This window comes from Schistosoma mansoni, chromosome 7 (assembly GCF_000237925.1).
Source record: "Schistosoma mansoni strain Puerto Rico chromosome 7, complete genome".
NCBI classification, from domain to species: domain Eukaryota; kingdom Metazoa; phylum Platyhelminthes; class Trematoda; order Strigeidida; family Schistosomatidae; genus Schistosoma; species Schistosoma mansoni.
In genome coordinates, this window is record NC_031501.1 from 5,548,703 (window position 1) to 5,575,543 (window position 26,841).

General features: G+C 39.2%; 1 protein-coding gene across 1 annotated transcript in view; it reads left to right on the forward strand.

The window, feature by feature from the left end:
* Smp_152900 (wnt related) overlaps positions 1–26,841 on the forward strand; it is a gene marked incomplete at its 3' end in the record, with an annotated part of 63,237 nt that overhangs the window by 33,064 nt on the left and 3,332 nt on the right. The window contains exon 7 of the mRNA XM_018798688.1: positions 10,286–10,576. Coding sequence (XP_018653605.1) covers positions 10,286–10,576 — 291 coding nt within the window. The remainder of the gene's footprint in view (positions 1–10,285; positions 10,577–26,841) is intronic.

Sequence of the window (26,841 nt, forward strand, 5' to 3'; positions counted from 1 at the left end):
TCCTATAGGTGTTCAAAACCAATTTGTTGTTACCCTTAACCCTACCCTGATTTATTATCTAAAGTGGTCATCACATTGTTTCTATGTACTCTATTTATTTTCCTTCTTTGTTAAGACTTACCTTAACCTATGAAGTTGACCTTTTATCTTTCATATAGAAATGTTCTTAACAAGTATATTATATGTGATCAGATTGTTCGAATTGTACTTCTCAAATACATCACATAATTCTGATAAACTTCGTCTTCTCAGTGTATTACATCATGTTTATTAACAAATGTAATGAGGTTAAATACATCGAGTTGGACTATTTAACTTTCTACCTCGAAAAATGTATTCAATATTCAATTGCCTTAATTGATGGGTGTTTTGATAATTTTTTTTTGTTTTTTTTCTTTTCTGTTTAATACATACACACACACACACACATATCCTTTATCATTGTTATTCTATTTCCGTTTATTATTCACGTATTCAGTTTGGGTTTTATATAATAAATGTTCAATTGTCATTAATCATAATTGATCATTTTCAATGAGAATCATAAATTTTATTGGTTCCATCTCTCTTTTTTGTATTAAGCCTCATCATGATTTATTTGTCATGCACAATATATTAAAATAAGAACATTTTTTTGTAATATTAAAAGTAATCCGCACAAACATACATATTTACCATGGTGACTTTTTGTTATATCTTATGGGTTTGTGCCCCAATTAATAATATGATGTGACGATGCCGCCAATTAGAGTACAGTGAATTATCGATCGGACCAATGACGCTTAAAACTCCGTACGAGCAGTCTAGAGTACTTATCGGTCCTGTTTTCTGTCTAGTCTAGCCAGTTAAGTTCAGAACACGAATAACAGCCTCTGTGGTATGAATCATGTATTTCAAACATACTGGGTTTATATACCAAAGGGAAAAGTAAAACTCTCTCATACAATACAGCATGCACCAATCGAATTACACTTGACGGAGAAGCTTTGGAGGATGTGAAAACCTTTACATATCTGGGAAGCATCATCGATGAACATGGTGGATCTGATGCAGATGTGAAGGCTCGTACCGTCAAAGCAAGAGAAGCATATCTGGAACTCAAAATAATTATCAACCAACACCAAGATCAGAATTTTCAATACAAATGTCAAGACAGTTCGACTGTATGGGGAGGAAACCTGGAGAACTACGAAAGTCATCATCCAGAAGATACAAGCGTGTATTATTATCAGTTGTCTACGCAAGATACTTCGGATCCGCTGGTCAATCACTATCAGCAACATTCTACTGTGGGAGAGAACAAACCAGATTTCAGTGGAAGAAAAAATCAGCAAGAAACGCTGGAAGTGGATAGGACACACATTGAGGAAAGCACCCAACTGCGTCACAAGACAAGCCCTTACCTGGAATCCTGCAGGCCAAAGGATAAGAGGAAGACCAAAGAACACATTATGCCGAGAAATGGAGACAGACATGAAAAGAATGAACGGAAGTTGGATAGAATTGGAAAGGAAGGCCCAGGACAGAGTGGGTTGGAGAATGCTGGTCGGAGGCCTATGCTCCATTGGGAGTAACAGGCCTAAGTAAGTAAGGGTTTATATACCAACCAGATAGACTATATCGTACCGTAAAGTAAGAAACAACATATGTACAAGATTTAGCCAAATGTGGCTATGAATAAGGGAGATTGTAATTGATAAACAGGGTATAACTCAAGAATGGTAAATCGTATAATAATAGTCTATAGGTCAAAATAAAGCTTATCATAAGAGGGACATGAATATGAATAGTTTAGGTATTTAACAATTACACAATAAAAATATACGCATAGTATCGATCCATAAATGAATTCCACAAGTTACCATTTATCATTCTTATCAGGATATAACAGAAATTCAATAAATAGACAAATCTATCAAAGAGAAATATCTCTAATCAATCAACCGTTTACGATATATCCATTATTGGTTAAGGTCTGTTTATAATGATTAAACAGCGATACAAGCACCTACTAGCACAAACTTGATGTATGTAACTAAATATACATGTAAAATGTTACTGCTAATTGTTTTCAGTAGTCATTAAGGATAAACAGTTATTTTTTTGGAAAACTGATATATTACAGAAACATCATTATTGAATAATCATAGTAGTAACGATGGTAACTCAGTTTCCTAGACAATCAATGTTCATTCCCATCCTCACAATTTAACGGCATAGCTGTTACTGTTAGTGTTACATTAGTAATGATTGTCCAACAAATTGCGGTCATATTCAATTGATTTTGATACACTTTTTAGCTGAAGATGATAAAGACTGTCTTTACACAAGCAATGTACATTTTGCGTTATAGTTTTACTTTTCAACAGTTCATTACTTTGTATCCCAATTGTTACTCACAAAGCTTTATTTTATACTGTTAGTACTGTTTTGAAGAATGTATTATATTAAAGAACATACTCATCTATGTTGATTCTATTAACGGCAGATATCCTATAGGACTGAGTCATTTACATTATTTATTCCCTGGGTAGTAGTTAGTGTCATGTTTGTCTGATCTTTAGTACAGACCTAACATCAATATATAAGGTCGAGTCACTTAAACTAATACCAAATTGCAGCTTGGTCGACAGGATTCGATCAACACTGAGGGCTAAAAAAATGGCAATGGTTACACCCCAGTGATCGGTGTACTTATGTAGAATGATTACTTAAAAAAACCAATCATAATTTACTTAAGATTATTATTTGCCAATTGAACTTTGATGGATTACAGACATTTGATAATTTCATTTCTCCATTTCTAATGGGTTGTAAATCAGGTTACTTGGCATATTTTGAGTTTGGGTACCATCATTCAGTTGTTAAAAAATTAATCATTTTAAAGAATCATAGTATACTATTTTATTAGTTGGTTAAATGTTTTGAAACCGATGACTGCTTGATTTCGAATTCCAAATACAATACATTCGTTCGTGACCATCTAGTACTTCCTGATTAGGCTGCGTTATTTATGGGATTCCTAGTTTGTACTATAATTCAAATGCTCCTAACTATCACATTGGCGTCTCGATGGAACCTGCGACAGAACAGTTGGACATTCACTCAACTTCTGAAGCTTTTGAGGATTATTTTGAAAGGTTTGAGATGTGGAGTGTGACCGAGAAAGGTGTGAAGGGTGATAAAATTGTGGCACATTTCCTCACATTCATCGGTAAAGCTTACAGTTTATTAAAAACTTTGGCATATCCAGAAAAGTCTATCTCACTTCCTCATACATCTCTCAAGGAACTACCATTGAATCATGTAAAGTGCACCTGTTTTGAATGTCGTGAGAGAGCGAAATTCCATAGGCTGATTCGTCAGAATAAAATTTGGTCAGGGAATTCATCCTCGCATTGCAAAGACAAGTTCCCAATTGCAATTTTGGTGATCAACTTCATGTGGAGCTGAGGGATCGATTAATTGCAGGAATCAAGGAACCGGGTCTGGAAAGAGAGCTGTTAAGAATGCCAAACTGTTCCTTTCAAGATGCTGGAACTGCATGTATTAACTACGAAGCAGTGAACGACCTTGATATCCAGTCGATGAAAATTTCTAATACTTTGCTCAACCGTCGTGATGAAGTACAATCTCAGGGTCGATCAAAGTTGCGTTCGTTTATGGTGATTCCTATTCTCTTGAAAATATGAAAGGTGATTCGACAAGGAATTACAGAGCAAAAAACAAAGGTGAGAGCAAGTTCGGTAAATGTTTATTCTGTGGTAAAATTCTTACTCGTAGCTCATGTGCATTTCGTAATTCTAAGTGTTTTAAATGTGATAAGATAGGACACATTCAGTCAGTATGCAAAACTACTGTTCACTTTGCTTCAATTAGTACTAAGTCTTTTAATTTAGATCCCAATAATTCGTCTGTTCCTAATGTTCATTTATCTTTATTCACAATTTCGAAAGGTAATGTTCATATTCAAAAGCGATTATACACATCCCTTGGTTCATTTCATGACTTTATTGCGGACACAGGTAGTATAGAGTCCATTATTTCATACAAGAACTTGAACTCTTTAGATCCTAATGTTGTGGTAAGATCCACTGAAGTCTCAATATTGGAGATTACTGAACAGAGACTGCCCATACGAGGATGCTGTGAATTGCTAACATGAGATGATAATTCTTCATATATAACTTGTGAATTTTTAGTTAGTAATAATAACAGGACTGTCAATACTAGGTTTCAAAAACTTGAAAAGGCTTAAAGTGGAGTTGTCTTTATTAGTTTCTAAAGAAAATTCGGATGCTGCGTGTACTAAGAGTAGTGGAGGCATGAAAATTCAGCCTATAAGGCTTCAAGTACAGGGTGATCCAGTCTTTCTTAAAAGACGAATAATTCCTTATTGTTTTCGAGAAGCAGTACATAAGACATTGAACGATTTGTGTGCGAAAGGTATAATTGAACTGATTCAGTCCTCAGCATGGGGTACTCCTATTGTTACGTCATTGAAGACCCCTAGAATATGTGGTGACTATATATTACCATTGAACTCTCATTTGTTGAAGCAGACGTGAACGACGGTAGAGGCTGAAGATATTCTATATCGACTTCATGGTTCTAAATTGTTTTCCAAAGCTGATTCACAAGATGCCTATCTTCAAATCCCTTTAGGTCAATCTTCACTTATTTTGACAATTAACACTCCTTTTGGTCTGTTCAAATACAACTTTCTTCCATTTGGTCTAAGCTATTCTCCAGCCATATTTCAGGAAGTTATGAATAAGGTGATCAGTGATCTTGAAGGTGTTGAAGTTTATAAAGATGATTTCATCGTTCATGGTACTGACAAAGTAGTTCATGACCAGAGGCTTATTGCTTTATTGCGTCGTTTAATTGAGAAGAATATTACAGTGAATCCAAATAACTGTTCATTTTTGTGTACCTAGTTTCGACTGTCTTGGATGCCCAATTGATAGCTGTGGTTTTAGACCAGATATGAAACAACTAGCGACACTGACAAATGCACCGTCTCTAAAAAATCTCACAGAACCGCGTTCATTATTTGGTACTCCTCAATACTACTCTTTGTTTTATTCCTAATTTTTCTTGTCGTGCCAAATGTTTATCTAATATTTTGACATCCAATTCATTCAAATGGGATGACGAAGTCTGCTAAAGTTTCTTCAATGTGATGCTGTTCTTCGAACTTACTCACCCAGTGTACATTCTGTACTTATTACTGATGCATCATCTGTGGGTATTGGTGCAGTTTTGGAACACGAAGGCAGATCAGTCATCTGTGTTTCACGCAAACTTACCGTTACTGAACAAGGTTATTCACAAACTGAGCGAGAAGCATTGGCTGTGTTTTGGGCTGTTAAAAGACTTCATAAATATTTATTTGGAAAAAAGTTTGCCATTGTCACTGACCATGAGGCTCTAAAGTTCATTTATCAACCTGAAAAATCCTTAGCACGTTCCCCAGCTGCTATGGTTGAGCGATGGAGCATTACTTTGAGTGCCTATGACTATATGATTTACCACAGGAGTGCGAAACAAATTCAGCACGTTGACTACATTTCTCGACAATCATTGCAAGATAGATCTGTTGATACTTCAGACTGTCTGTTAGTGCAAACGTTGTCAATGAGACTTCCAGATCTCATTAGAGAAATTTGTAGATACTTCGGATGTATACTCAGTGCTATACCAAACGTAGACTTCTTATCTATTTCTTAAAGCGGCATGAGTTATCCACTAATCCTGGTAGTATTTTGTGTCTAAATGATCGTGCTGTTATTCCTCCTTCACTACGTAAATCTGTCCTTGAAGATCTTCATGGTGGACATTTAGATGTTGAGAAAATGAAGTCCTCGGCAAGGCTCACATGTTGGTGGCCAGAGATAAATGCAGATAAATGTCGCACAGCAAGCAATTGTAATAAGCTTAAAAGTCAACCTTCGAAGTGGACTCCATGGCCAGTATCGTCTGAGGCCTGGCAGAGAATTCTTGCAGACTATTGTAGTCCATTTCTTGGCAAATACTATGCACTTGTGGTCATTGATTCTTTTTCGGAGTGACCTTATTTTTATTCACAACTTCACTATATTCTGACTTTCCAATCCAAGCATTAGGGAAGGTGTCTAGTCGAGAGGGGGTTCCCATGGTATTAGTGACTGATGATGGCTCTCATTTCGCTGTGGATGCAGTCACTAATTGGTTGAATGGTATAGGGTGCAGACATCTGTTTACTGCTCCCAGGCACCCTTGCTCTAATGGTCAGGCAGAAAATTTTGTCAGAACATTGAAAACTGTTATTAATTCTATTGCTGCTTCAACATTTAATGAACTGGAGAGGAGAGTAGATATGTTTCTGCTTCAATATAGAAGTGATAAACATTCTGTGACGAATGAGACTTCATCAAATCTACCGAAATGAAGAGTTCTTCATTCGAATATGAGATGTTTCGAGACTGCAGAAGTTAGATATTAACGTGGAAATGATATTCGACCAGCCACGAGGATTGTGGTGAAGAATGTCGGGAAATGTGTGGTGCGAATTCTAGATATCATTGACTTGAGTATACACAACCGACATGATCAAATACAATTCCAGGGACCAGGTGAGTCTGTTCCGATTTCGGTTGGTAATTCTAATACTAATGAGTGCATTCTAGATAATATATAGTCTTTATCCAATACTCTGTCTGACAGACACAGAATGAACTTAAGAAGAATACGTACAATCGATTACAGACACTTGAACTCCGATTTCAGCCGTGGCGGATGTGGTGTTTGTATTAACTAACGACCCTTTTGTACTTCATGACTGCTTGATTTCGAATTCCAAATACAATACATTTGTTCGTGACCATCTAGTACTTCCTAGTTTGTACTGTTATTCAAATAGTGCTGGTTGTCACAGACTCTCAACGCAGATACATCTGTCTAACCAGATTCTTTCATCTAGTAAGCTGCCAGTGACACTCACTGATTCAGTCATCAATATCATTCATGAGCCTGTGTTACTTTTGATTCATTGTTCATAAAGCAAGAAGATCTTCATATCCATCTCTATAGACCAGATGATGCTACAAAATTTCGGCACACAGAACATGAATGCTGTAGTAATTTTACGTTTACAAAGAATCCCTGTGATTTTAGTTTTGACCAAACCACTGAAGTATTGTCTCGAATCCTCGTAAAACAGTTACCTATTTTAAGTATACCCTGTCAGTGTTTCAGGGTTCGTAGAGAATCAGGGGATGGCTGGGAGAAACATGAAGTAGTTGTGGACTCAGCTATTGTCCCAAGCTGAAGACCAATTCGAGTGCCCTGTGTTTGTCCGTAGTATACTAATATCGAATAAAAATTTTTAGACATTAAATATTACACTTGCATTCACTTACAAGAACTGATCAGAAAATACTTTAGTTGATAAATCGGAAACTTTATACATTAGGATGTAGTTTTAGGTGGTTATTAGTGCAGTAGAATAGTGCTACTCCAGTGATTGAATCGATACAATATTGCAGGCTACGGTATTAGTTCGGTATTAATATATTTATCATTGCTACTTTAATTATAGACCTAATCCAAAAGTGGTAGAGCTGTCATAATGTGACTTCTTATTCTATAAGATCTAATATAGAATTCACATCGCTGTCTAGTCTGACTCGTCATACATGACAGTCGGCATTATGACGTTTAGCACTTTTGAGGAATACATTAAGGCTGTGGAAAGTATAATATATTTAGTGTGAGCAAGGATGAGATACGCAGGATGACCACGCCTGCAAAGCCAAGCCATGCCATACCGCACAATTGTCCCGCGTTCACCATCTCTACCCTTCTCTCTGTATCAGATGTTGGATGTGAATTTTTTCAGTTATTTTATGTTCAACTTCAAAGGTCATGTGATTAGAAGCCGATACCACTCTAGGCTTGTCATTAACTGGCTACCTAGTCCATTGGATCTTACGTCGAAGTTGCATCGTTTGGTATACGGTCTCATCCTGTCGTGACATTCAGTAATGTTGTTTTCGAGAACCTTCGCAGAAAACACCCTAAGTGATAACAGAATAATATATCCCATGTTACAAGCAAGAAGTGACATAAAATGACTGCATCTGGATGTCTGAACCATGCCGTCTCGATTAAGTGCCCTGGCATTTACCTTTATTGACTTCATCCAGGTGTTCAACGGCAAATGTGCGTCTTTTCATCTATTATGTATTCAGTTTCAAGGATAGCGTGGTGAGGACACAATGTCACTACGAGACCTCAACGGTTGAAATCAGCAGCCGTTTACAGCAAATTGTTGCGGTTAGGAGAAGAGATCGATAAAGTCTCAAGAAGCTAGATTGTTCTAGTGACAGCTGCAAAACCTCATCTTCGTGTTCAATATGTGGTGGTCAGCGATTCAAACGACTTCCCTTCTAAAGACTTTAGCAGGAAATTTTGTGAGACCATCCTGAGTCTTTCAGTCTATTCAACACAGCAGTCAGCCCGCAGTGATTTGAACCGAAAGTCCAACATTGGTGATGAAGCACACTGTAAAATCACTGTTAAGGAAATAATAGAGAACGAAATATTATATGCATACGGTAACTATCACTCGACTTGTAAAAACTATGAAAATGAAGATAAAAACTGATGGATACATCACCAAGCCGATGTTTAACGGTATTACACGATAGTCTCAGAGAGTATACGGAGTCTTAAACCATTCTTACCCATTCGTGCAGAGAGAGACCAGTATTTTGGCCACAAATATAAATACCATTCGCCTACCTCCCAGAAGTTAAACAAGATTTAGAAAATTGGTATTATTTAACCAGGGAATTTTTTCGAGTGGGCTGGACTGGTAGTGAGAGTCAAGAAGTCCAAAGACAGTGTTCGCTTGTGTGCCATTTACTTACCGGGAACTAGAAACTTACCATTATCCCTTGCTGTTTAATAAAGAGTTTTCCAACACCAATTATTACAAGTAGGCAGCCTTAAAAAACCAATATGTGACAGGGACGAAAAGACTAATACTCTATGTCTGACATTTGGGGCAATCTTAAAACGTAGTGTGCGGCACTATGCCAAACCTACGTGTGCTATTCTAGCTTCCGGACACATCACTTTACTCCCTCTTCCTGGGTCATGTTTTGACCTTGTCAGCTATTCGATCAATAGCCTTGATTGTTTTTACGTGAGCGTAAGTGTGTGTATCTCTTACCCTGTTTACCACATGTCCATAGCTTATGTTGTCTGCTTTTGCATAAAATATTGAGTCATACTCCATCAAATCCAGTTGAATCACTGACTCTCATCTTTTTCCCGCCTTTCTTCACTGGTTGTTTCTTTGAATCAGCGAGTTTACGGACTACACTTAATCAGAATTCATTCTCGTTTGAGATTTTATTTTAAGTTCGTCTCACTTATTACTGCACTTTGGTGGTTGCCAGATTGAATTAATCTTCTGTTACTTCTGTGTGAATTAATGGATTGTTTTCATAAACAACTGGAGTTGAAACTGGTTTCTCGTTTTTCAAAATGATTTGCTTTTGGTAGCCGATAATCAGTTTTATAATTCTGGCATATCTTGTTTAACTCCTATCCTATGGTCGACTGCTCAATTTTGAAGTAAACTAAATTATTCTGGCCCTTTTCTCATGATTGATTCGTATTTGTCGATTGATAGGAATATTCTCCTTATTGTAAAATGTAACTAGTCAGCATTTTTGATGGCTTCGATTTTTTAATGTCTTATTACAAGTGTTGTTATAGTTGATACCTACACTACCCTGAGAAAGGATCGTCCACGTTTACTGTTCCTATATTTATCTGTTTAGTACCACTAATCTACGCTATTCTGAATGGCTTTTGCGTCTTCATACAAAAACTGTCGTTGACCATCGTTTTTGATCTGCCTGGGCTCTGGTACATCACTGAACCATCTTCTGGCTTGGATATATTGGCTGGATCATGAATTCCAAACTTCGCGACAAATGACAGCTTTATGGAAGTAAGACGGCGACTGGAAAATAATCCAAAATATGTTAAAAGAGTCCCGTGCCTTGCAGTCTGCTCGAGTGATATGATAGTCATAATGGCAGAAAAAGGGACATTGTCTTTCTCTGAATGGCTGACCAAAGCCTCCACCTTCCTACGGATAAATATATGGATTTTTCACAGAGACAACTAGACCCAGAGGGTATTTAGGTAGTGCTGATACTGACGAATATTCCAACCCTGCTATCGTTCTTGAAACTATCAAGCCTTTATGGAATTTTTCTTACAGACCTCAATCACTTGACTGTTTCATGGGATCACACGATTGCGAAAGACGTAAGATGGGATCGTTATGCAAGTTGTCAGGCACTTTTCTGGAAAATTGAGCAGCTCCTAGCCTCTGACCACTTATTCACACATTGTAACCCTTCTTTACCTATTGTGATTGTGTTAGGCATTCCAAATCATTGTACTTGTGCAGTTACTTTTCTCATCCTTCCTGGAGGAACCACAACACGTATTCGCATGCACAGCGAGATCGTTAACAGCAATAGAACATCACTAGCGTCAAGTCTAGAATGTAAGACCTCCGAATTTCTTGAAGCGTTATGTTTGAGGATAGAATTATAGGTCGGAAAAAATTGCGCACAAAAAGTCTCGAAAAATTTCATGGTGGTTACCATCGAATCGATAAAATCAAATCCCTGGTTTAAAGTTATGTTTGATGCCAATCAATGGTCTATGATATCGAACAAAAATGCCACAAGTGTTCGTCTCACCTTCAGATCACTAAAACTTTTGTGAAGAGCGAACCACAATAGGGGCTTTAGACTGAGAAATGGAGGGAAATTATTCAAGATTCATCCAGTGTCTGGTAAAGCTTTGATTTTTTTCGGGTAAATTTGCAGAACGGCTCGAATGTGTATTTTTTGTATCAAGTTAAACATATGAAGAGACAATAAACTAGCCAGTTAGTTTGTTTGGCTGTTAAGAAGTGTTAGAAACTTTAGTGAAATGTCATGACTTTTAGTTCGTTTAAAATATTGCTCTGTGGTATCGTTGAACACTGACCACACAATTTTGAAGCCGAGCATTTAACTACTGAAAAGTCTTATCACGGTTAAGTAATAAGGAAGTTGATGAAATAAACTGCATCAAACTAACTGGAACACTAATAGGAATCCTTTTTTTCTTCAAGGTTCTAATTTTGTTCTTTCAGTTAGCCTATTAATGCAGATTCAATTGAAAATCAACCTATATGGACAGCTTAAGAGCATAAACTTTATTTGACTTTATAATTTAAACCAAAATTAATACAAATGTCAACATAACAATACTGATTGCTTTTATATTTCTAAACACAGAATACTTGTACTACTTATAAGCCAAGCTATTAACAAACGGCCATTACTACGCATCTTACTGCGATATATTAAAATATAATTACGCGAAATCATTCTTAATAGTTATAATCCCACTTTATTCAACTCCTATATAGTCTTCTCGTTGATTCCCATTTTTCGCGTATTAGGAATAAAACCAGACATTTTGAAATTACTACATGTATTTCTTGATCACTTGCTGCCGCCTTCTTTCTGATTTCTTTTAGCTTATCAATACCTGAAGGATTCTTATCATTCTTGGTAACCCTCGGCGCGCGACAGTCCCACTCAATTTCGTATTGTTCCAAAGTCATGCTGATTATGGTGAGAGAGTAGTGTAGTGGCGTTGGACCTTAACCACACGATTTCGAAGCCGAGAATATAATGACTGAAAAAGACTTGTATTCAACAATTGACACGAAAAGAAGGTTAACTATGGAGAAAGAGGGAAGATGAATTCAATTGATCGGATGGCATGGCTCAGCCTCGCAGACGTTGTTATCCTTGAATAAGTTATCCCTTTTATTCATACTAAATATACTGTTATATCTTCGGCGCAAATGCGTTCTCCATCGTATACTGGTGATGATTACGATAGGACGAGTCAATATGGACAATGGTGTGACTTCTGCGTAAGATCTTATAGATTAGACGGTTACATCATGACAAATCTACAATTGTAGGATTAGATCTATTGTTAGAGCAGTACTAATAACGAAGTAGAGCATAATTCCACAACTTCAACAGCTTCCGGTTACGATTATCGGATAGTTTTAACATTACGCTTGTGCTATCAGCAACCGTTGTCGAATCGTTCCACTTTTAAATGCAAGTGGAACTTGTGCGCCTGATGAGTTTACCTTTCCCCTTGTTCTTCGTTTTTCCAGTTTTCATCGCGCTCCCTAATCTGCTTTCTCTCCTAATACCAAACTACATTCAAGCTAGGTGCGAAAAGCTGCACTTGATCAAAAAGTCTATCTGTGTAAGTGTGACTATTCACATACGCTCCCTTCCCAACGATCATCCGCTAAATGGCTAGACTGTAAATTTTATGATTCTAGCTTAAAAATAGAAATGAAGGCCACCCTAGCCAAACACCTGATCTGGAGTCATTAAATTAGCTCTATGAATAACTGTTCATAACATCGAGTCATATGCTATCAATACTTCAATAGATCTTTTCATTCTAGTTAATACAAGAGCCATATCCAATACACTGTCCAACATACACTTAGCTTCTGAATGAAACGTCTGCCGATACTAGACAAGTTTGGGATGGATCTATTTATCGGAAGTTTGAGCTTGAACCTTATCGTATTAAATGACTAATAAAAAGCTACATTGAAAAATTGTACCAGGGATTAGCATTCTAAGCCTCACCAAATAAAATAAAATGTGGACTCCAGACATTTTCAGGCAAGCCGCCTTTTAGAAGTTATTTTTGCTTCCTGTAAGAGACGAAACCTGCTGTCAAAAAGTTAGCAGAAGCTGAGTGAACCTGGATTCATTTATATGGTTTAATGCTTTGGAGGACTGACAGACTGATTGGGAGGTAGGTGGTGTCATCCCATACTTTAAAAGAGCTTCAACTGTATGAGCTTTCGAGACCATGCCACACTACCGATGGACACCAGAAAAATACAATGGAATGATGCAAGCTAATCCGAAATAAGTTCATAACCTCAATCAGTGCAGTTCAGCAGAAATACAAAAATCAGTTGGTGCAATCTGGGCTGAACCAGCTAAGACAGCTGTCCTAATAAATCGATCACACAAGAGAAACACATTCATGGATACTCACTCTAGTTAAGGAAGGAAGTGCATCTCAAATGATAAGAGCTCTGGCTAATTACTTCTCCGTGTTCTTCACTTATGATCCTCCTCTCGAAGAAGTACTAGACCAATATCAACGAAGTGACTACTCATTATGGACATCAACCGAGACAACGAACTGGGGACATTAATCACTTTAGACACGGAAAAATTAACAGGAACAGATGAACTACACCATACAACTCTGGAATAACTTACATTGTTATCCTGTTGACTATGATATCCAAGATGCCACTTAGCCAGGGTGAGCAACCTAAGGACTGCGAGGGTGCAACTGTCACCCTAATTCACAAAACAGGATCAAGAAAACATACATCAAAATATAGACTGTTTCACTTCACCATTGTTGTAGTTAAAGTACTTGTAAATATGATCAGAAAGACTATTATGATTAATGTGATAACCAACTACTTGTTAAACATCGAACACAGTGGTTTCATCTAGGGCAGCCAACCTCTCTATAGCATGAGAGGTATGAACAGAGTTATTCAATGGAAGAAGATCAGTGAATGTTGTCACCGTCGGATTCGACAGATAACTAGATAATATACCATGTAACAAACTTCTTTTGAAGATGGAGAATTCTGGAACTGATTAATCTCTTCTGAAGTGGGTCAAAGACAGTTTGGGTGACCGTAGAAAGGAAGTAGGAATGGATTCCAAGTGTCTCTTCTAAAAACCAGTATGTGCCGAAGTACCACAGGACTCTATTCTAGATCCTTTACCTTTATATTTACATGTAAACTAACTTCTGAGTATGGCTAAGCTACCTATGCTACTTTATGCGGAGGACAGAGTTTGATGATAAGTAACGGGGAACGCAGACGCATACCCACTCCAAGTAGAATTGTACGTTTTAGCTGACTAGTCTGAATACAAACAAGTGTGCCCGCATAAACATCACCGACACAAAGATAAACATCTGCTAAATTTGAAGAGAGGAGATGCCCTTAGTTCTGCCTCACCACGATCTAGTGTTATTAATAAGCGACCACTTCCTTGAGATTCCATCCAAGGTGTTCTGGACCATATAGGTTTCAAGATAGACTTTCACCGGGTTGAATGCAAGTATATTCACCACAATATATACAGAGTTTATGAGGTCCAAACTTCAAAACTGCATTTGAGCTGCATTGCTCCATCCGAAAAATGAGTCAAATATCGTGGAAAATGTACAGAGGATGACCGCTAGTCCAAGTTTAGGATTCCTAGGTTTACCATACTCAGTAAGGCTAGAAAAATTACATCTCTATAATCTCTGTTGCAGGGGGTAAAAAAAGTGATATGATTTTGATGTGAAGAATGCTAGAAAATGATTTTGATATGTCATCTCTCTTCCTACCAGATCACTATAACTCAGAGGACATAGCAGATGAGTTCAAAAGTCATGGACGATCAAAGCACCCATAGCATACAAGTGCAGTGACCTAATTTTATAGAGAGAACATGATTGGTATAACGGAAACAATTAATGTTATAACCAATTTTACCACTGATTGTCTTATTGTACCTCTTTGTTTAAGTGTACCGAAAAGACACTTTTCCGTTGTTTTATGGCTTTTCACGAACTCGCGTACGCTCAGTAGTCCCGTTTGTAAACTTCGGCACGATCTCAGTATTATTTCGATACCACAAGATCGCCAACAAATACCACCTTACTACAACCTTTAATTGTCTTCTAATATTCGGTCTACGGAGGAACCCAACCTAGTAACTAGCACGTAGTTTTCTTGTAGTGGTGATCATGGTCAACCGCGACTCGACGCCTACTACACAAGTATTTTCACTGAGCTATCAACCTTTGGAACTTACCACATGAAAAATTGGAGTCACTAACTTGAACTAACTAGTTCATAGGACGACTAAACACTTACGGAAACTTCCTAGAAATGAAATAATGCAAGTTATTAGCCTTCTACCCTCAGTACATAAACTCGAAATCGAAGTCTGAACAGTAGACCTCATCTATGTTGTAATCTTGAGGTGGAGTCAAGAACCCAGATTTTTACCAAAGGTTCAGGGAAATAAAGGAGGTGGAAAAATCATATACAAAAGCAAGACTTTCCGAGAAGTTGTGTTCAGAACATCTATCGTACTATAGTCCAAATAGTCGATATGACCTTCTCAAGGCATGGCGGTCTGCTGCAGGAAAGTGCTGAATATAACATCACTTAGTAGCATTATGTAGACCGGGGAAACTGACTTCAACATCGAATTTTGCGTGCCTATTGAACTGTTTATTTCAAAATATCATTTGCTGTTTCAAAATGTATATTCCTTTTTGCGATTATCATTATCATCAGCTTTATTCAGTTTTTCCGTTTCCTACTTGTTAATTGATCCTGACGACAAATATTGAGTGATTGCCAGATGGAATTTTGCAGTTCAGTCAATTGACATCTAAATAATGTGCATTCTATCGCTGAATATTACCAGATCTCTGATTGAACTTTTTTAACTTGTACACCTCTCATAAACGCACAAAATTAGATAACTTGTCGAAATATATAGATAACAGGTAGAGGAAGCCCAAATGTTCAAGTAGGCCGCTACTTATCAGTCTGTTGATCACATGCGCTTTGAAAGTGGATTTTCTAGAAACTAGCTACTAGTATATCCAGTTATTTCAGTAAAGAGGGAAATTATTAATGTAAATAAGTCAGACATTTCCGTAGTTGCAAATTAAAGACCTAAAATTGGCTTTATTTCAGCGGCGATGATAGGTAGACTCATCTTAAACATTTGCAACCTATTTAAAAGTCTTAAACCAAAGATCTCGTAAGCCACACTTTGGAAACACTTTGATTTCTGTTCATCATAGGACATGCAACAGTCTCTGACATTAATTAATCGACCTTTTGTAAGTTAAAGGCAAAATTCATCATTTTCTACTAGCATGCAATTCAGATATTGGTATTGGAGAGTTGAAAAGATCCAACAGTTTGTCCCCCGAGAACTCATTTCTTCATGAAATTTGTAGGTTGAAAGTGCTGGTTGTGAACAGAAACGGTTTACCTACGTAATAACTTTATGCTGATTCCAGTCGTACACTTTCTACAGAAAAGTTGATCTAGGAGTTATTCTTCGTGATTATCAAGTTGTTTGCTATAGGGGCACTATACCAAAGTGTACATCAAATAACCCTTAGGTGATCTTAGCCCCTAACTGTTTGAAAATTTTCTCAGTGTCTTCTCGGGACCGTGAGAAAACGTATCACCCTTGAAGTTTCTCCTTGATATGGAATGAGAAATATTTTAATTTTATATTATTCAAATGACTTCTGGCTTTATTAAACTGAAATTGAAACCTGTGTTATAAACTTTGTTTCAAATGGTAGTGCTAACGAAAGCGGCTACTACCAATCTAGGCTTTATGGTGTTTTTTCTTTTGCTATGGACAATGTTTTCTTATCATTGGCTGGAAATCACCCACTAATGGAAAATGGAAGGTTCCCAGGTATGCGTTTATCAACTTGGTGTTGTAAGAGATTGGTTTTGACCCTTCAGTTCTTCTGGTTATTTGAGACTCAATACGAATTTATTTTAAAGCCATTGAATTTTATTAAAAAACACCATCAAAATGGTTCAAAATGTTTTCAACTCAATCGATAAAAAATCGAACGTCAAGCTCACTGCTGAGTTAGTCTTATAACTGCGTAGTCGATGTTGGCATTCAAATTTTGTTAACGATTCACATTGTATCGAAAACAGGTCGAATGTCTATGTTATTTTTTTTCTCTTGAGTTACCTTGCGTTTTCGGTCTTCTATCAAGTAAGTCGATTAAATATGGTTACGCTTCCATTAGTATGTCTCAAGAACGGATCTCTTGATAAAAACGTTTGTAGGTCGCATACTCAATTATAGGTGTAGGTCCTTGGTTTAAAGTGTAAACGATTGCTCACTAACATTATAGCGTGTTTATAAGGGATGACTAATTAATTGCGAGTCCTTTTGTCGATTTGAATTGTAAGGGAACATCATCAAGACTTGTTAATGTGTTCGTACTTATATTGTATGGCACGTATTTTAAAATCACTTGTGCTTGCTGAAAGCGTAGTATAAGAGTTACTAAGGTCAAATAAACCGCTAATCGTGTTAACTGCAATTTGTATACAGGCAATTAAATTGTTTTCGACCTGTCTCTTATCTATCCTCAAAGAAGGTAAATAAGGAATCTCCCGGGTGTTCGCGCAAAGATTACGTGTAATGAAGTTCAACTGGCTAACCACTGTAAAAACATTCGTAGTGATACAGTAGTGCTCCTTATCCGAACTCCCTGACGGATGTTTGTCCATATAAATGCTTTTCCCAATGAATTAAACTTTTATTGTAATATTAAAGCGTTTAAGTTCGTAAGGATGGTAACGAATGTTTTAGTATCACCTCATGTTATGTAAGCTCTAGGTTTCTAACACTAAACTTATTATTGGTGTGAATTTTCGTGTCCACGAATTTGATTTAATCTTAGTGTTGGGTTAGTAATATTACCTGTCTGTCTCTATCGAAGTAGATCTAGTGAAATTCTGATCTGGGGCTCAGTGATTAAAATTCTTGTTGTATTCTTCGCTCATAATATCTGTCGAGGACCTCCACACACTGATACTACAGTAACACATGAAGGCGTTTAAGAGCAGTTGTTTCAGAATGGAAAACTGATTATTTCGTTAATGGCAGGTGTCTAAAGTACTATTAACTTGTCAGACAAACACACGTCAATACTTATACCGGGATCTTAATTTGACTTGCGAGTCCCCAGAAACTAAGTCTCGATATAATTTCAAATTGAGGTATTTTTGGAAAACGTGGATTTTGAGAATTACCGTTATTTCTTTTACCGCTTATTTGCCGGGCTAGTGTTCTACGATTAAAAGACTGATAAACGGCACATTGTGAATTTGATGTGCTTTTTGATGGACAAAGTGTAATGGTTGAAACTTGTTAAAATGATCCAGTTTCTGAACAAATGACACAGTACTTGTAGAATCCAAGAGCTCAGCTGTTAATCGTAGGCATATGCACTTGTAACTAATGATGCTACTTGCCTGCCTAATCAGTTTAACTGGAACCGGTTTGCCACATTTTAGTCCTCCCTGCATCAAGTCATGCGTAAGTTCCAAGTGTTTGACCATAGATCTCGGATTATTGCGTATGTATCATGGGACCGCTAAGTGAATAATATTTATGTTATGCGTAGAATATTAGATAAAACAGTGGATCAGTCAATGAGTTTGTGCACCATCGACTGATGTAGTTTGGACATTGGTTATGTATTGTTATTACTGATGGCTTTATTCAATATTATATTTTGGTGCAATATAGAATTCTCAGCACGATACTCAACTACCGCTTACCTTGGCGTATAAGGCTGGTTAGTATCGAATTCAGTTAGCGGAAGCTGTAGGGACTGTATGACCGAACTAGTGTTCTACCAATCTATGTTGTTTTTGTTTCTAGGGAAGTTGCGTTCTCTGAGCTAGGCGGTTGATACGATACCCAAAGATTTGACTCAACAATCAAGAGGAATTTTTTCCAACCACCTATGACACTTTTTTATGTTCATTTTGTGTTCAACGGTCATCTACGTCGACGGCAAATGTTTAGTGTAGGAGTGGGCTGGAAGAAAGCTAGGTGGCGGCCAAACCAAACAGCCAATGCCTTCTTGCAGCGGGAATGTTTACGAAATTGAGAAGACGAAAAGCTAATGTCCGGCGCTCTAACCGGGTTGGAAAGCCCTGATTTCGAACCAATGGTGCACATGGGCCTTAGAATCCTGAGGGAACAAATAAAGTATAAACCTATTGTTGGTCACCGGCTACCATGCGGTTACATCTAACGTTGCTCCACTGCCTTGTGGATTGGACCTCTAGGTCAAGAGCTTGGAGAGTGGCCCCTTAAGAAAAGCAGCTGCTTCGGTTTGAGCACCCGGATGGTATCCCAACCCCCACACAAATCAATGATAAATGCTTTTGAAAAAATTACTCTTGCTTCAACGCTCTTCCAAACAGGTCATGGTCATAATCATTTAGTAACATTCTTTTTTATTTCTTTTATAATACGTCACTTATGTACTCCCTTTTTTTCTCATTTTGGGTGTTATATTTTCCAACAACTCGCCTATGGTGGAGACCCTGTCCTATCTTAGGCCTCTGATTGATCAAAAGTTGAATGCTACCATCGACTACGAATACTGAAAGTCTTTATGAAACCACATATACCATTCAAACTGGCCTCCTTCAACGTTCGCACATTAATGCAGATCAGACAACAGATAGGGTTGACTATTTCCTTAGAAAGCTTTAATATTAATGTTTGTTGTCTATCCGAGACCCGTATTCAAGACTCTAGTGACGTACTACAAATTCGCTCTCCACTTGTCGCTTCTAAAAGCTTGTTTCTTGGGCGTTTGTCCTGGTTCCTTGTGGAGTCTACGTCTGGTTTTTCTAGCATTGGTGTCGCATTAAGCTCTAGGGCTGACGCAGCACTGACCTGTTGGATCCTCATTAACAGTCGGTTATGTGCTACTAGATTAGGTTCCATCAAAGTGTGGAGAAATCGGTATGCGAAGCGATGCCTTTTCGTCATCTTCGTATACGCTCCAACATATTGCAGCCCGGATGCTATAAAGGGTGAGTTTTACCACAAGCTAACTGTTCTACAGAAAGTGCGTTCGACGGATATTGTGGTACTAGCCGGTGACTTGAATGCTCAGGTCGGGCGTCTAGGCACAGTAGAGAGTCGTTTAGGTGGCCGATGGTCAGAAAAGTGACCTACTGCAACTGGGCTCAGACTACAACCTGTTTCTGGCTAGCACTAACTACTGGCACAATCATAGCGCTACCTGGCGTCATCCCTCTGCATCTCAAGCCTGGACTCATTGATCACATCGCGATCAGCTACTGCTATGCGTGGTTGTGTACAAGACTACTGCTCCTTTTGGAGTACCTATCTGAATTCTGATCGTGCACTTGTTTGTGCTAATCTTGCCTTACGTTTCAGTGGCCATCAAATTCATCGTCCTGAACAGATCGATGTCAGCTTATTGGTTGCAGCCTCTGTTGCAACTAAATATCAAACTAAGCTGGGTTCAGGGCTAGCTACCATTCCACTGAAAAGTATAGATGAGCATTGGTTGCGATTGCATGACGCCACGGAAATGGCGAGAAAAGTCGCTTGCGGCTTCGCGTAACGTCCCGAAAGCTTCTTGAACTTATCCAAGTCACTGTCAGAAAAAAGTCTGGTGTGAGTGAAACAATCTGCGATGATGAAAAGCCAACCACTAACATCTACATACGTATTGGACGATGGGCAGAGTTTTTCGAGAAGCGGTTCGACTAGTCTGCTGTCCTGGTCACATCGATCAGACTGGCCTGTGACGACTGATCCACGTCTAAACTATTGGCTCGCATCATACTTCTTAGATTGTTCAAAACCCGAGAGAGATTGACTGGCGAGGAGTAGGCTGGTTTTATTTGTGGTCGGGGATGTATGGATCATATCTTCACCCGTCGATAAATGTTAGAACGCCATCATACTTATTACAGGCCAAAAATCGTAGTGTTTCTTGATATTAGGGCCGCCCTGGATTCATTGAAGAGAACTGTTCTCTGGAATTGTCTATTGAAGAATGATGTGCCTGAGTTTATTAACATCCTGAAAGGCCAATCTCACCATTCCTCTTCAATGTTGCTATCAATGACGTTCTGGGAACAACTCTGATGGATGTCGGTAATGGTGGTGTGGATCTGTTGCCTGGAGAAAGACTTTTCGACCTTGAGTATGCACGTCATGCATTATTTGCCGACGCTGGGACTGGTTGGTAAAAGCGAAGAGGTAGTCAGTACATAACTTAGTGTGGTATGAAAGAAAACTGTTTAGGACTGGTTTCTGTTGGTCCTTCACGACTTCCTGGTTGGGGCCCTAGAGATGGTACAGTAGTGACCTAATACATTATTTATTTATTTATTTATTTAAACACATATATATTGGTACAAAAGGGCACCAGGTACATATGCGCCACACAAAATAATGAAAGTAGGAAGAGAAGGGATGAAAAGATAAGGCGGACTGAAATGTACAACCAGAAGACTCTTTCAGTTAGGAAAGTTAGAACCATTCTTTATGTAGAAAGTAAAAGAAGGTTACAGCAGGATCGCCACTGGCTTCTATTCTGAGCCATATCTGATAACGTCTCTAGCCACTGTGTTGCACCATCTCTCGGACCCCAACCAGGGAGTCGTGAAGGACCAACGGAAGCTAGCTCTTTGCAGCTCTCTTTCATGCCACGACACCATGTCATACACTGACCTCCTCTCCGCTTTTTCCAACCAGTCCCAAGGTCGGCAAATAATGCACGACGTGGAAGTCTCTGGGACGACATTCGTAAAACATGTCCAAGCCACCGAAGTCGATGTTTCAATATGGTGACACCAATTGAATTATCGTCTCTGCGCCCGAACACACGATGCCGAACCTCTGCATTACTAACATGGTGTTGCCACTGTATGTCAGCAATCCTTCGGAGACAACGATGATCGAACACAGAGAGACGTCTAACATCCTCAACTCGGAGAGGCCAGGTTTCCCAAGCATAGAGCAAAACTGCTCTCACCGACGCGTTGTAGATCCGACCTTTTACAGCCAGACTAACATCACGAAGGCGCCAAAGATGGCCCAGATTGGCATAAGCCGCTCTGGCTTTCATTATACGTGCATCAATCTCATCACTCACGCCACCACCAGCACTTATATAGCTACCTAGATACACGAACTTCTCAACTACTTCGATCTGCTCACCATCCAGGGTGAGTACAGGATTAGAATCCTGCCAGTCTTGTAGGAGTACTTTGCACTTGGAGGGTGCAAAGCACATGCCGTACCTGCGGACACTGATTGCCAACTGATTAAGTGCTGATTGCATGCCTTGGGCATTATCGCACAGTAAGACAATATCATCTGCATACTCAAGGTCGAGAAGTCGTTCTCCAGGCAACATATCCACACCGCCATTACTTACATCCACCAGAGCTGTTTCCAGGATGTCGATGGCAAAGTTGAAGAGGAATGGTGAGATCGGGCAACCCTGCCTAACCCCACTGCTCGAATGGAACAAGGGAGAAAGGTGGTTGTATGCCCTCACTCTGCCTGAGGTGTTCGTATACAGGGCCTTTAAGATGTTAATGAACTTCTCAGGCACACCCTTCTTCAATTGACAATCCCAGAGAACAGTCCTGTCCAACGAATCGAAGGCAGCCCTGATATCAAGAAACACTACGATTGTTGGCCTGCGATAAGTATGACGGTGTTCTAACATTTGGCGGAGGGTGAAGATGTGATCAATGCATCCTCGACCAGAACGAAAACCAGCCTGCTCCTCGCGAGTCAATCGTTCGCGGGTTTTAAACAACCTACGAAGAATGACAGAAGCCAATAGTTTGGACGCAATCGAAAGTAGACTTATCCCCCGATAGTTATTGCAGGAACAACGTGAACCCTTTTTAAAGATAGGGACGACTATTGACTCATTCCAAGATGTTGGAACACTTTCTTGCTCCCAAACCTTTGCAAACAACTCAGTCAATTCCTTAGTCAGAAAGTCACCACCATCTTTAAAAAGAGCTGGAGGTAAGTCATCTGGGCCCGGTGATTTGTAACGTTTCAAGAGTTGGAGTTCCTTGCGGACTTCCGCCTCGTTTGGTGGATCAGTCGTCACCGGCCATGGGGAGCAGGACAAGCTGGTTGATGTTGCCGGAGCAGCAGGCCAGTTGAACTGCCTTTCGAAAAATTCCGCCCATCGTCCAAGACGTCGACAGATGTTAGTGATTGGCATCCCGTCATCCTCGTAGATTGTTTCACTCACACCAGACTTCTTGCTGCCAGTGGCTCGGATGAGTTGGAAGAGCTTCTGGCAGTTACCAGATGCAGCTGCTTCTTCCATCTCATTAGCACGCTCCGACCACCAGGCTTCCCGGTCCTTACGCAAGCTTTGCCCGATTTCATTACGTAACAGCCTTCGTTTGTGGTCAAACTCACGGTCACCTGGAGTAGACCGACGGGCTTCCATCAGTTGTAAGGAGCCAGAAGAAACCCAGTGCTTGTAAGCGGGACGTTTCGCGAAGCCGCAAGCGGCTTTACTCGCTATTTTCATGGCGTCGTGAAGATGCAACCAATGCTCATCTATACTTTTCGGTGGGGTGGTAGCTAGCCTAGAGGCTAGCTCCGCTCGATACTTACTTGCAACTGAAGTTGCAGCCAGTTTACTAATATCAATCCGTTGGTGGTGGTCAATCCTTCGGCCACTGAAAAGTAAGGCGAGATTGGCGCAGACCAGGGCATGATCAGACTCCAGATAGGTACTCCAAAAGGAGCGGCAGTCTTGTACACAACCACGCCAGCGGTAGCTGATCGCGATGTGATCAATCTGAGTCCAGGCTTGGGATGCAGAGGGAGGACGCCAGGTGGCACACCGGCGATGACTGTGCCGGAAGTTAGTGCTGGCCAGAAACAGGTTGTGGTCTGTGCACAGTTGCAGCAAACGGTCCCCGTTATCTGTCCTGCGACCAACAAGTCCCCATCGGCCACCTAGACGACTCTCTTCTGTGCCTAGACGCCCGACCTGTGCATTCAAGTCTCCGGCTAGTACTACAATATCTGTCGAACGCGCTTTCTGGAGAAGAACTGTTAACTGATGGTAAAACTCATCCTTGATTGCATCCGGGCTGCAATCTGTCGGGGCATAGGCGGAGATGACGAAAAGACACCGTTTCTCACGCCGATTTCTTCTCACTTTGATGGAACTTTCTAATCTAACAGCACATAACCGACTGTTAATGGGGATCCAATCGATTAATGCTGCCTCAGCCCTAGCGCTTAGTGCAACACCAACGCCAGCAAGACCAGACGAAGATGCCACAGGGTCCCCGGATAAGCGCACGTGGAACAAGCTTTTCGAGACAGATGGAGAGCGGATTTGTAGTACTTCACTAGAGCCTTGAATACGGGTCTCGGATAGACAACAAACATCAACATTAAGACCTTCCAAAGACATAGCCAGCCCTATCTGTTGTCTGACATGCATTAGTGTGCGAACGTTGAAGGAAGCCAGCTTGAACGGCGTACGTGGTTTCAGAAAGACTGCTTCAGTATTCATTATCGGTGGAAGCATTCACTTTCAACCAGACAGTGACTGGAGATCGTTTAGATAGGACAGATTTTCCACCATGGGCGAGCTGCTGCATAAGTTGAAAAGTAAGGTTACACAAATTGGGGATAAAAGGGGGTGAGTTAGCGATATGGTAAATAATAATAATAATAATAATAATAGTAATAATAATAAAGGTAATAATAATAATAATAATAAAGGTAATAATAATAATAATGTAAATTGTCTTGCTTTTAGTATGAGCAGGGATATTATCGTCAATAGAGTTCATCATTTCATTCATTTGTGTGTGGGCTGTGATACTGCCCGGGCGCCCAAACCGAAGCAGGTGGTTTTCTTAGGGGACCACACCCCGAGCCTTTGACCTAAAGGTCTGATCCACAAGGCAGTGGAGCATCGTGAGGAGATGCAGTCCCATGGTAGCCGGTGACCAACAGCAGGTTCATTCACCATTCGTTCCATCAGGATACTGGAGCCCATGTGCACCATTGGTTTGGAATGAGGGTTTTCCAACTCCCCTAGGTGGACCCTCCGTGTCCACCAATCTGGTTATAGCGCCGGACATTCGACCTAATACATTACCAGATTTGGAACAGAGTAGAAGCCATTTGCAATCCTACTGTAACTTTCTTTTACTTTCTTCATAAAGAATGGACGTAACTTCTTTAACTAGAAGAATTCTTTGTGGTTGTAGTTTTCCTGACTGAACTGTTTCTCCCGTTATTATTATTATTATTATTTCACTCCCATACATTAATTTCTGTTTGTTTTCGTTCTCTTTGGTGTCCCCTTGTACCAATGTTTATGCGTTCAAATATCATAGTAATAATAATAATAAACCAAAATATCGCATCAGTGGATAAAGTCATTAAGTCATTAAGTCATGTAATAATGGGTGTAGACTACCTGGTTGAGATTCCTGTAATTATCATAACCAGTGGTTGGAGACTTTGAATGACATGACTCAAAATCGTTTTCAGTGGTTCAGGTGCATCCGTTCTTTGTCTTCCTTCAAATCCTAAGCTTCCGAATTCCTAGATTTTTCGTTTTTGTCTCACTAATTTATATTTTCTCGTCGTATCTTTAGTGCTTAATCTTTTCTGTTACCACTGTTACTACTTCTACCTCTACTATTCTGCGATTTTACGTGAAAAATTCGTTTCTGTGCTAATGAATTATAGCAATTTAAACTGACATACATGTGTACTATGTTCTACGTTGTGACTGACTGAATAATACCTTGTTCTAAATAAATAATATATTTGTAATATCCCAATGAGTAGAAAAATTAGATTTTCTGACGTTTCGTGACTCAGTGTAAGCCACTTCTTCTGTTTACATTTAATTAAATTAAGTGTTATGAACAGTTGTCCTGTCATTGTCTACGCATTTAATTTGATTGTCTTTCTGATTTGATTCTTGACCTTATAATTACCTATTACTTTTCTGACTGATGAATTAGGTCGGTTTCAATATGCTTGTTTATTTCTGACTGACCTGAGAGTCGTAAAACAAAACGCTTGTACCCTAGTGAATACAAGATACCGTATATGTATTACAAACTGTGACTGCATTCAGCTTATGACTTCCCGTACGTTTTTTAAAACAAAGAACGTGAGTATTCGCATCCGAAAACACAACAGAAAGCGTTTCACGTAATAATAATCATTATCCCTATGATTGGATAAGTTTTGTCAGGTTAGCTTTAATTTAATAGAAAAATGTAGATATCCCTACAGAAAGTAGCATTATGATTTGTTAATCTCGATTCCCTTGCGAACAGCACTCAAATTGTGTAGGCAAAGGAGGTGTATCAGTCAGCCATAAACTGTGTATTGTCTAGTCCAGTTGTATACCAACCTAAGTTGCCACATCACATCAGCTTATGGAAAAGGAATCAACAAGATGCACACGAGGAAAGTTAAAATAGTTGCAGTATTGGTGACGAAAAACTAAACAATAAATATGATTCAAAAAAGAAATCTTATGAGGTATGTAATTATGATATGAGAAAGGCAGATTTCTCCAATACATTCATTACTAATTAAAATATAGTTAACTTGTTTCACTGTCGTAAATGTAGTCTGAATATTATCATGCTGCTTTTTAATGCTTAAATTGTATATGCTCATCAAGACCGATCAGTAAGATAACAAAAACTCGAAAGACGCAACTCAGTAGTCATAATCCATGATTCATATTTTTCGTCTAAAGTTAACGAATAATAATCGAAAGATAAAAGACCAAGTGTTTTCGTGGAGTTTGCTACTTATGATTTTTCGTTATCTAGAACCTATTCTTTCCTATTTTCGGTTTTAGTTATGGTTCAAAACCCACATTTCGCTTCTTGGACACAACTTTCAGCACAAACAGCTGGGAACGCGGCTGCTGCGGCAGCCCCTGCCCGCGGCGCGGGACACACGGGAGCAGCGGGAACCAGTGCATGTTCCACAGCCCAATCGGTACCACCAC